Below are 11,797 nucleotides of genomic sequence, written 5' to 3'. Positions count from 1 at the left end.
CGCCGGGGCCGCGCCCCGCGCCCAGACATGGTGGGCCACCTGCGTCTTCAGGGCATGGAGGAGAGCTGCCAGGAGCAGAGCCGCGAGGGCCTGCTGGACAGCCCCGACTCCGGGCTGCCCCCCAGCCCCAGCCCGCCCTTCTACTCCCCGGCGCCCGGCCTCTCCTCGGAGCCCCCCGGAGCCGGCGAGGCTAGAGCGGTAAGGACGCGCCTGCGCGCAGCCGGGGGCCGGGCGGCCGCGGGTGAGGGTCTGCGCGCCCGGACGCGGGGCCTAAGAAGCCGGGACCGGGCTCCCTCGCCCCCTGTGCCCACGCCGGCCAACAAGGTGTCCCGGTGACAGCCGCGCGCGCTCGCCAGTGGGCACCGGGGCGTGCATGTGACGGTGGGGGCGCGCAGACATGGTCCACCGACCCTGGCACCCTCTTCCTCGCGGGGCACCTCTCTACAGAGTGATTATTGTCAACAGTGGGAGGGCGCTTGGAGGCAAAAGGGGGCCGAGAACAGGGTCCCAAGTTCCCGAGAAAGTTGGCCGCGGGCTGGGTGGGCTTGAGCCAGGAGACCCCGTCTGCGGACCTGTGTGAGGTCCCCCGCCGGCCCCGCTCGGTTCCCCGTTTACCGGCCCGAGCGCTGCCAACGGGATAGCCCGTTTTTTCTTTTGGAACCAGACGCAGACAGGAACCCTTCTTCCCGGGATGGAGAGGGCTGTTGACGTGGAGCTGAGGCGGTGCCTAACGAGGGCTGGAGCCCCAGGTCGGGGAGTTCTGTCTCCCGCCAGACCTGGGCGGCGGTGGGGTGGGTGCCCGGGCCGGGCCAGAGCAGTGAGGCCCCTGGGCGCCTCCACGACCGACCGAGGAAATGGCAGCCTCAGTGGCATCTACCCCATTCCTGCCTGTTCCGGGCGCGCAATTGCGCTCCTGCGCTCCTGAAAGTCTTCACTGCGGGGGTGTGCCTGCAAGCTCTGGCGCCGTTCCACTTTCCTGCGCCTGGGGCCTCGCCGGGGCAGTACAGGCCTGCGCCAGCTGAAAAGCCTCCCATAGCCACTCTGCCTCGACCCTCAGGACACGGTATCACCCCTCGTCCCAAACTTGGCTGCTCGTTGGAACCGCCGGGGTGGGGTACTTAAACACTGCCCTTGCCAGCCCTTGGCCTTTAACTGGCCCAGGCTCCCACCTGCCTCGGGGCTTTTAAAGCCCCCCAGGTGATCTGCATTGTGGCCCAGTGAGGGAGACTGCCTTACTCCACAACCCCGCAGTGGATTTGAACTTCAGTCTTTTTGTGGCTGGGGGTGGGAGAGGTGCGGGGCCGCCCTGGGGGGTTGACTGAGGTGACCAGGCTGTTCTTCCTGAAATTGCCATCTTGGTTTTGAAATGATCTTGGCCATCCGAGTGGCCGGCTTCGCTGCACGGGGGCCTCCGGTTTGCCCCACGTTTGGAGGGTCATAGCAGCTGCCCCCGGTGGGTAACTCCGGTTGGCATCTTATGCAACAGGGCCGAGAAAAGGGGCAGGGCACCAGCCCCTGTGTTCGCTGGCTGACCCCGGAGTCTCCTGAAGGGAGCTGCTCTGGGTGTCTTCTCTCCACTGGGGCAGCTTCCCCGGTCAGATGTGCCCAGCTCGCTGGCTTGTCTTGGCACTTCTATTTCGTTTTATTTTCTCTCCTTCCTTGCTAACTAGGTGCCTGGTCTTTGAATTTGGCTGGCAGGCAAAGGCAGGGGACATTTTCCCCCAGGTGGTGAACCCTGGCATTTAGAGCCCTCACCTCAGCCCAGCCGCAAACTGTTCTAATTCCTGCACATGCGGGGACTCATTTAATTTTCACCAGTCCTATGTGCTGTGTTACTCCCATTTTACAGGCGGGGAAGCTCAGGCCCAGAGAGGGTGAGTAACTTGCTTAATGACACCCAGCTAGTAAGTAAGGGTGCCAGGATAGAACCCAGGCAGTTTGGTGTGGAGTCTGAGTGGTGCCAACAGTTCACGTGTTCAGCTGCTAACGTAAAGGTGGGACGTTTGACTCCACCCAGAAGCCCTGGTGACCTACTTCTGAAACATCAGCCGTTGAGACCCTGTGGAGTAGAAATCAAAGATTCAAGGAGACAGTCCAAAGCACTGAGGGACCACACAGACCACAGCCTCCCTGAGACCAGAAGAGCTAGATGGTGCCCGGCTACCACTCCCCACTGCTCTGATTGGGACACCAAGAGAAGGTTCTGGACAGAATGGGAGAAAAACAGAACGGAATTCAAAACCGTAAAAATGACCAGACTTACCAGTCTGATAGAGACTGCAGCCTCTTGACGCCCTTCAAGTCTGGAACTGAACCCACTCCTGGGGACTACCTTTCAGCCGAACAAGAGGCCTCTAAGGTGAACAGTAATGCCTGTGCACTCCTCGGCGTAATCAACCCCAAGATTCAAAGAGCAGCGTTTGCCCAAAAACAAAGCTTAGAAGACAGGAAGGGGCAGGAAAGGAGGTCGAGGAAGTGGGAAGAGTATGTTACATTGCAACCAATGTCACTAAACAAAATGTATATAAATTGTTGGATGGAATTAACTAGCTCTGTAACTTTTCAACCAAACCACAATAAAATCCTCAGAAAAAATTCCCCCAACCCTGTGGGGTACAGTACCACCCTGACACACGTGGGGTCGCCAGGAATTGGAAAGGACCCAGTGGTCACTGGTCATCCTCAGTGTGGCTAAGTGACTGCCCTTTTTAATGAAAAACAAGCAAAGCTCTGTGCACCTGTGTGTCGGGAGGAGGGTCAAGATGCTGCTTTAATCAAAGAGGAGGAAGCGGTTGCCCTTGTCGCCTCCTTGGGGGCTGCAGCCGTGCCCCTGTCACCAGCCACTGAGCCCCCCACCTCCCTGTTAGCTCCCGTTGACTGCTGGTCTGACAGCACCCTGCTTTGCGAGAGCTCGCTGCTTGCTTCCAGGGTCGGATGGAGGCGCAGCGTGGGCAGGGGGGGGACCCTGCTGGCTGTCCCAGAGAAGCTGCTCTCAAGTGCTTGGGGACCAGGCTTCCTGTGTCATCTCCTTAGCGTCGTGCATCGGCCGAGACCTCCCAGGTGCCAGCACCTGCCTTCCTGGTCAAGGCAGGTAGCGTGCACCTTAGCCCCGAGGACAGGCCGCCGAGGTCCTCCCCAGACACACAGAGCTGAGTGTGTTCGTTCGTCTCAGGCTGTGTTTTATCCCAGAAGCCCGCTGCCCCGACTCCGCCGGGACACTGGGCTTGCTTTCTAGGCCAGGCCTCACTGGTGTGGGGCATCTGGGCAGAGGCCAGCTGGAGTGCTTCCAACACCAGGAAGGCACTGGGCACCAGGCTGGGTGCAGATGAACCCCCCTTGACCACGGGGTGTGGTTCTTGCTCCCTTGGGTGGGGTACCTGGTTACTCCCAAACCCAGTACATGGCACTCATCTGGGATGTGGGGGACCCAGGGCCCTAGCGCATGGACCCGCTCCAGCGTGTACCACACTGCAAGGCCTTGATGAACGCTCCTGTAGACGGGCTGGCCAGGGACATGGCATTAAGAGGGGCCTTAAAAAGCACATGGGCCTGAGCTTTGTCGTTACGGGGGTGGGGGGGCAGTCTTAGAGGTTGTGCAAAGGTCCTGAGTCAGGAACAGGAGGGGCGTGTCTGAGCAGCAGCCAGGAGGCCCGCTGTAGTGAGAGGGGGAGGAGGGGACGCGCCAGAAGGGGCTTGTAGGCCAGGCTGAGACCGGGAAGTCAAAGCCCCTTTGATCTTTCAAAAATGTACTTGTGCTTATCTTACAGAAGTTATCCTGAGCTCCCTGCCCCCCCAAATTAGAAACCCAAATCAGAGGCTTGCCTTTGGGTCTGTCTACGCAGGGGAGCCTGTTCCCTGAATAACCCAGGTGGTCTGTGGGGCTGTTCACCAGGTCCCAAGGGGGTCCTGTTGGCTGCCTTCACCCCACAGTTAAGCCAACCCCAGGGGATGGGGAACAGCCCTATGAGACAGACAGGGTCTCTGCTGCCCTTGAACTCTAGGGCCTGGACTGGGGACCCAAGGATGATGATGAAGACTACCCAGGGTCCTTCCTCCTCCCATCCTGCCCTGCTGGCTGTGGGGACTGGTGGTGGGCATTATGGGCAGGGCGTTGAGCTGTGGGGTGAGTGGGAGGGCGTGGGGAGCTGGCCGTGTCCCTGCCTCTGGGGATACCACAGGTGGCATCTGGAGCCCCACTGATCTCTCTGGGTGGTGGGTGCCCTGAACAGTGCTGCTGTTTGGCCCCGGGGAAGCCTGGTAGGTCGGTGCCCAGGAGAAGGGGGGAGGGCTAGCTTTGCTTCTCCTTGAAAATCCCCCAGGACCCGTGGTCCCAGCCACCTCTCAGGATCATGGCTGTCACCCCAGGACTCCTGGAATTTCCCCTGGCTCTGCTTCTGGTCTGCTGTGGTGAAATCGAGGAGAGAGGTGGGGAGTCAGTGGCCGGAGTTGGGAAAGACAGGTGGGTGGACTGAGTAAGGAGACAGGAGTCAGCCCCTCCCCCTGCAGGCTCCTGGATGTCTGGGCAGGCGCTGGTGGACGGGAGCCAGGTGTGTCAGGCCGGGTGGGAGGGGCCCGTTGGCTGACCTGCAGCTCCAGGAAGCAGGGGAGGATGAGCAGAGACTGGGCCCTCCCTTTCAGCCAGGTTTGCTTGTCTTGGATGGATAGGCCTCCTCAGGGGCCCGGAGGGTCTCCTTGCTTCCAGGCCCCAGTATCTCCCATGTGAAAGGAGACAGGTAGCCTCGCCCCTCACAGGTCTCTGGGAATGAGCAGTGGCAGGATGCAGGGTCTTTTTTTTTTTTTTCCAGTTGTGATTCTCCACACAGCAGCTCATCCACATTTTGTGTCGTAACATTGACTGCAATTCCCCACAGCGTAGCAGCTCTCTTCCCTCTTCCTCCCCATGGTTACCTCTTCCTCTGTCCTTTCCTCTGCATTCCTACCCCTGCACTGTCTCCCTGCCAAACACTGCCCTTCTGTTCTCCGTGACCGACCGTCCAAGGAGTGCCCCTCTGTGTAGGCATTCCTCCCATATGCCTGTCTGGTGCCTGGCTGAAAGTTAAGCCACTCCGGGAGATCAGTTCCAGGCCCGAAGGATGTCTCAGGGCTCGCCAGGCTCTATTAGGTCGGTACGCCTGGTCTTATTATTTATTTATTTTTTAAATGATTTTGAGTTTTGTTCCACATTTTCCTCTCCCTTCATTGAGGCTCCCTTTCTGAGGAGGTCTGTCTGTTTTAACCCCTGGCGGCTCCAGGGGGATGGTCCGTGCCCCTCCCCCATGCATGTGGCTCTTGAGGGCCACGCACAATGCAGGTGGGACTGGCCCACCTTGCAGGCTGTTCGCTCAGGTGGGGGAGCTGGGAGACCACCTCGCCATGTCAGGTGGGTTTGGGGGGCCAGTTCTGCACCTCTGGGCCCTGCAGCCACCACCACCACCACCCCCCGCCACCAGGATCTCACACCCTGGGCAGGTTCTGTTTACATGGCCCCGCACGTGCCCAGGTGCCCACACCCATGGAGTCTGCGATGTCTGGGTTTCCTGACGGTGTCACTGCTTTGGGCGTGAGACCCTGCACTGGGCCCACGATGCTAGCAACGCTCCAGGTGTGCACTGGCCTTGGTGGGGAGGGCCACACTCCCTAAGGAGCGCCGTCCCAGCCACCCTGGGGTTCACAGTCATAACAAGAGTAAGAATTGCTGGACTTTAATGTCCCTTCCTTGGTTCTTTTTCTTCACCGCCGAGGGTCAAGGTCAGCTCGCCCGGCGTATGAACCTGGGATCCTGATCCCAGTGCCCAGCGTTGGGAAGTCTGTCCCAAGGAGCAACAGAGGTGCTCACAGTCAGCGAGTGCAGGCCTGAGAGACCCTCGTGCGGCATCACACAGGCCCGGGAGGCTCGGCACAGCCTTTCCCTGCGACCGTGGGGGCCCCCGGGCGTCCCCCCTTAACGGAAGTCCGGGGCCGTCCCAGGCCCTGCTGCTTGTGACACCAGGCTGTGTGCACACACTGCGGGCCCTTTCCCCTGGCGGCGTTGCCCTGTGGCACCGAGCTCTCTGCAAACAGTGCTATCTCTGCGCCGGCCTGGCCTGGTCCTGTGCGCGCTCCCAGGAGGCGAGCGCCCCTAACGCCTGTGTATTTCCACCTGATGGGTGTGTCCTTGCTCTGTGGCCTCCAGGAACCCTGTGAGTCACTGGCCCGGCCACCAGGCTGTCTCCGCTTCCCACGGGCCCCCACCCCCCACCCCAGGCTGGAACGGGGCTTGGGCAGCTGAGGCAGGAGGTGGGGTCTGGAGGTGGGGTTTGACCTTTGGCTGCCCGTTTATACGTGCCTGGAACTTCTCCGTAGTTTCCCTCCCGAGTCCCAGAGCTGGGAGCGTGCGGTGAGCCCTACACACCCACCCACCCCTGGAGCCTCCGGCGTCCCTGATGACCCTCAGACCCGGGGCACGGCCCCACTTTACAGATGAGCACATAGAGGCCCAGTGAGCAGGCGGCTTGGGGCCTCACAGTGGGTCCTTGTTAGGAGAGCCGAACCTTTTGGGAAATGAGTGGGTGAAGCTGCCTCGGGTGGGGTGGGGGCGTTGGCCGGCAGGGGCGTGGCGGGCCTGAGAGGAGCCACTCCTTGGGGTCCATGCCTGCCTTGGGTGCCCAGGCCCTGCCCCCCGCTCTCCCGTGCCCTGGAAGTTCCCATCGGAATGTGGTCCCCATCTTGGCGAAGCGCCCTGTTCTAGGCGGCAGCATGCTTCTTGGCCATGAGTGGTGGTCTCCTAGCCCCCTGCAGTGGCCGGGCGGGGCCATGTCATGGTCACCTGTAGCCAGAGAGGCCTGCTCACTGCCCAGGAGCCCCAGGGCTTCAGACGGCTTCCGACTGTCTCGCCCACAGGCCTGTCTGATGCCTGCTTGCAGCCTGTGTGTGTCTCCATGAGCACTCTGGGCTGCAGCAGGTGAGGGCTGAGTGCTACCTCCTTGCCCGGTTCGGAAGTACCGGGGCGTGAGAGGGGCCACGAGTCAGGAGACCCCTGAGGACTTGCTGGTCTTTCTGTTCTGGGTGGGGTCCCTGGGGGTCTACAGTGACTGCACTTGGCTGCTAACGCAAAGGCTGGCAGTTCGAGTCTACGCAGGGGCACCTTGGAGACGGGCCTGGAGCTCTGCTCCCTGAAAGTCGACCGTTGCAGACCCAGTGCGGTTGTATGAGACCCACACGGGGTTGCCAGGGGGCAACTAGACAGCCACTGGTGCCTTGTTTTTCTGGGTGGAGCCCAGAGAGGTGGTGCTGCTCAGGTTCCTGGCAGCAGGGAGACCCGTACCTCTCAAGTCCCGTCTGCGGGCATGTCTGGTGGCCTCTTTCTCTGTTGAGGGGCGTGGAGGGCTTAGAGCAGCTGGCCTCCTCTCCCTGGGGCCGGTCCACGTATGTGGACAGAAGGAAGGGCTCCAAAAACCTTAGCACCACGTGACGCCCCTCCGTCACCTGCATCCTCCTCTCCCCTCTGCTGTGGCCACAGTCACAGCCTCTGCCACCAGGACTGTCCGGGGCATGGCACCGCGTGGCAACTCAGCACACTGCCTGACATCAGGGCTCCACCCTTCCCCTCCCCCCAGGCGTCGCTGTCTTCTGGAGGGCAGTGTGGATACCAGGTTGCCAGCTGGGTCCGCATGGGCGTCCCCCCAGGCTGCCATAATCATCACTGCCTTGGTGTTTTTAACCGAATGCCCTGAAATGACCGTGCCTGCCTCTGCCAGGGGCAGTGTGGTCTGAGGCCCAGAAAGGTTCAGGCTCGTCCTTCCTGGGTGGCCCCTGGGGCTCGGTTCAGGAGGAGGGCTCGCACACGAGCTGATGTTCCCGCAGTGCTGGCTCTGTATGGTCTCCGTCAGAGCTTGGGAGTCCGCAGCCCAGAGGAGGCCACTGTGGGGGTCCCTGCTGCCGCTTTACCCAGTGACGACCCGCCTGGGGGCTGAAACCCATCCAGACATGCCTCCTGCGGTGCTGGAGGCCAGCGGTCATTACGTGTCGGTGGCTGCCGCCGTGTGGAGGTACGGGGGAGATCACGTCCCTTCTCTTCCCAGCGTCTAGAGGCCCTACATGCCTTGGCTTGTGGCCCCGTCTTCCATCGCCAGCGCCCGCAGGCCGTGTAGCATGTTTTGTCTCTCCCGGCTCTGTCCTCTGCCTCCGAGTTCACACTGCCTTCTCTGATGCGCTCCTGTCTCCTCCCCGACTCCGGCCACCTGTGTTGGGCTCCTGCCTCCTGACAGGGAAGCGGTGGTGACATTAGGCCACGTAGACCACCCAGCACCATCTCCCCAACTCACGTCCTTACACTGAATCCTCTCTGCCAAGTCCCTTGGGCCACACGAAGCAACACATCCACAGGTTCTGAGGGTTAGGACATGGGCATCTTGGGGGCCACCGTTGAGCAACCACACAAGCCAAGGAGTATGGCAGTCGTCTCTTTGTGGGGAAGACGGGGCCACCCTGAGGGCAGGTACCTTCCACAGCCTCGTACCCCTTCTCCAGCCTCACGTCTTTCCTCCCTGTGTCCTTTCTCCCTGTGGGTCTCGCCCTGTTTTGGGGGCCTCGCCTGACTGGCTGGGAGGGGCTGCTGCTTGTTTGCAGGCTGATGTCTGGCCTGGCCATGGGGTGGGGGCCGGGTTGGCATGTCAGGAGCTGGGGGTAGGGGGACACGGCAGACCTGAGTCTGTAGGCACTTCCTGAATACTCACTGTGCACCAGCCCTGGGCCACGTGGAGCTCAGGGTCTAGGGTGACAGACATACAGAGGGTCCCAGCAATGACAGGGTGCCCCAGGGGGCTCTGCAGAGGTCTGCAGAATGCAGGGCAGGGAGGGGGCGCTCGAGTTGGCTGACCTGGGCTGAGGGAGGGAGAACCAGCAGGAGAGACTGGGGTTCCAGCCGGAGGGGAGCCCAGGTGTTGGGGAGCCTGGCTGTGGGCAGGTCACGGCAGGTCAGGAACAGAGGGCCGTGTTCCTGGGCACAGCATCTGGGCCAGGCCGCCAGGGTTCAGGCCCCAGCTCTTCCTCCTCCTCGCTGGGTGGCTCTGGGCGCCACTCTGAGCCTTAGTTCCAGCACTTGTAAGCCGGGAGCAGAGCTGCGTCACGGGGGCAGGGAGTGCTGGGGACGGCTCAGGTGGACAACAGGCTGCCCCAGGCTGTCAGGTTGGTGACAGGCAGGGCTGAACTTTGGGGCCAGGCATCTACTTTCCCCAACTCCACCCCTCTGCCCACAAGCCCTGTGGTTGCTGTGGTAACGGAAATGAGCCCAGAAGGCGGGAGCCTGGAGGAGCAAGGTCCCCCGCTGCCCCCTGGGGGGAGCCGGGTGCCCCCTCTGCCTCCAAGGATGGTGATGGAGAGTCCCCTATGTGCTGGGGGGGCCAGCTAGCTGCCTCCCTGCGTGGAGGGGGCTCCCCCTCATCCGGGCAGTGGGGGACGCAGACACAGCAAACCCAGACATTTGCTTGTGGAGAAGAGGACGCCAGGCGTCCAGGCGGAGTGGCGGGTGCTGTGGGTGGGCGTCTGCCTTCTGTGGCGTTGCTGTGACAGAAGACCCACAGGTGGGCGGCGTTCGCTGACGGCGTGCGGGACGCCAGAGGCTGGATGCCACCGCCGACTCCCGTGTGGGTTCTCGGGAAGGTCCGTGTCTCAGCTGCTCGGGCCTTGGCCGCGTCCGCTGCCTGGGCAGTCTGCACACGGCATCTAGTCCCCTCGTCTGTGTGTGCACGTGCGTGGGCGTGTACGTGCGCGTGCATGTGTGGGTGTGCACCTGCGTGCTCACCCTGATCTGTTCTTTTTCTATCTTTTTTAAAAGGGGTTAAGGGAGCTCTGGTAGCATAGTATCTAAGGCACTTGACTGCTAACCACAAGGCTGGCGGTTCAAACCCACCAGCCACTCCTCGGAAGGAGGACTGGGCAATCTACTTCCTTAGTGATACCACCTCGGAAACCCAAGGAGGGGTTGGCTGTGAGTCGGTCAGACTCTCGGACTCGATGGCAGTGGGTTTGGTTTTGGTAAAGGGGTTAAGTTTAAGACAGTCACCCTGCTGTGTCCTCATTAACATGACAAAGAAAACCCTGTTCCCAAGTGGGATTCTCCACTAATGGACCTGGACCTGTTAGGGGCCACCCCTCAGGGCGGAGCAGACCATCAGGCCCCCAGAGCTGTAAACATTTACAGGAATAGACTGCCTGGGAGAGGCTGGGGGGTTCCAGCAGGAGCAGCCGGGCCAGGGAGACAGTTAACGCTGTGCCCCCAGGCTCCTCTGACAGGTACGGGGTTAGGATTTACAGACATGTTTTTGGGGCACACTCAGTCCATCGCAGGGGTGTTCCTCCTTTCTTGGCCGCACCGCCGTGCACGCATGGCAGCTGCCACGGGCCAGTCTGTCCCGTCTGGAGAACTGTCCTCCCTACATGGGCGGGGCGTCCCCTCCTCCAGTCACTCCCATCCCAGTTGGCCTGTGGCCCATGCTCCCAGGCACCTTGGGGTCAGGCTCTGTCTCCTTGACTCAACGCTCACCCCTCTCCTGACAAGAATCCCCCACGACCGACTTTCCCAAGAGCCCTTGTGTCAGGTCCTCTCAGGTCCTGTGCAGGATGCAGTCTCTGGGGGAGCAGCTCCGGCCTGAGCCCCAATTCCCAGGTGCCCAGGTGTCCAGCCCGCCCCGGGGGCCCTGGATGTTGGGAGAACTGCGCACCGTGGGGTTTTCAGTGGCTGACTTTTGGAACCAGACTGCCAGGCCTTCCTGCGAGGAGCCTCTGTGTGGACTGGAGTTCCCAGCCTTTCGGTCAGCAGCTGAGCGTGTTAACCGTTCGCGCTGTCCAGGTCTGCTAGACCCAACAAGCAGGAGGGATGTGGCCAAGGGGAATGGAAGGAGGAAGTGTTCAGGGTGGGGGACAGCGCGCATGTGTGCGCGTGTGCACATGCACGTGTGCAGCAAAGGTCGGTGTGCAGTGCCAGTGGGTGACGAGGACGAGACGTGGAGGCTTAGCACTCCCAGGGGATGAACGTGACCGAGGCTTCGTAACGTCCTGTCGTTCATGGTCCCGGGGAGGACCTGACCCTGGTGGCTGGGCCACAGAGGCAGAGACGGCCCATTTTGGTGCTGGGCTGTCCATGGTGTGGGACGCGGGGCCTCCAGAAATAACCTGCTTTTCTTTTTCCTTCTTCCCTCCTTCTTACTGCCCCCCTTTTTTTAATGGTGGGGAAAGTACACACCACACAGCGTACACGGATTGAGCGGTTTGTATGTGAGTCATTGGGTGACACCGCTCCAGCTGTGTGGCCACTCTCACGGTCCCTTTCCGGTTTCCTCCACCACCACTAACGGAACGCACTGCCCACTGGGCAGATAGCTCCTTTCCCTGCCGACCACCAATCAACTTGGGTTCTGTCCCTCTTTTTGTTTTCGTGTGATCCTGCGGTCTCTGTCCTTCTGTGACAGTCCTGCCCAGCACAGTGTTCTCAGGGCTCGTCCACGGGGGACGGGCATCTGGACGTCGTCTCCCTTGGTGGACTTGCCGTCGGCTGATGGACAGGTGGGTGGTTTCCACCGTGCGGGCCTTGTGAGCAGTGCTGCAGCGACGTGGACAGGTGGGTGTCTGTTTGCCCTCCCGCCTTCCCTGCGGCACCCACAGGGATGAGACCTGTGACAGTTCTGTGTTCAGCCGTCTGAGGATGCTCCGAACTGTGGCGCACTTTATACATCCCCACCAGCAAGGGGTGAGGGCTCCCATTTCTCCGCAGCCTTGTCAAAGCTTCTGATGGTTTGATCACTGCCATTTGAATGAGCTC

The 11,797-nt window shown here is 61.3% G+C and overlaps 1 protein-coding gene across 1 annotated transcript in view; it reads left to right on the top strand.

Moving 5' to 3' along the window:
- Window positions 1-27: 27 nt before the first annotated feature.
- Window positions 28-11,797, top strand: part of LOC103194806 (refilin-A) — a 17,274-nt gene continuing 5,504 nt past the window's right edge. The window contains exon 1 of the mRNA XM_042780621.1: window positions 28-198. Coding sequence (XP_042636555.1) covers window positions 28-198 — 171 coding nt within the window. The remainder of the gene's footprint in view (window positions 199-11,797) is intronic.

The sequence above is a fragment of the Orycteropus afer genome, unplaced genomic scaffold, assembly GCF_000298275.1.
Source record: "Orycteropus afer afer isolate SDZICR_OR568_19922 unplaced genomic scaffold, OryAfe1.0 scaffold00048, whole genome shotgun sequence".
Taxonomy (NCBI): domain Eukaryota; kingdom Metazoa; phylum Chordata; class Mammalia; order Tubulidentata; family Orycteropodidae; genus Orycteropus; species Orycteropus afer.
The sequence above is the reverse complement of the archived record's forward strand: the minus strand, read 5'-3'. Positions and strand labels throughout refer to the sequence as shown.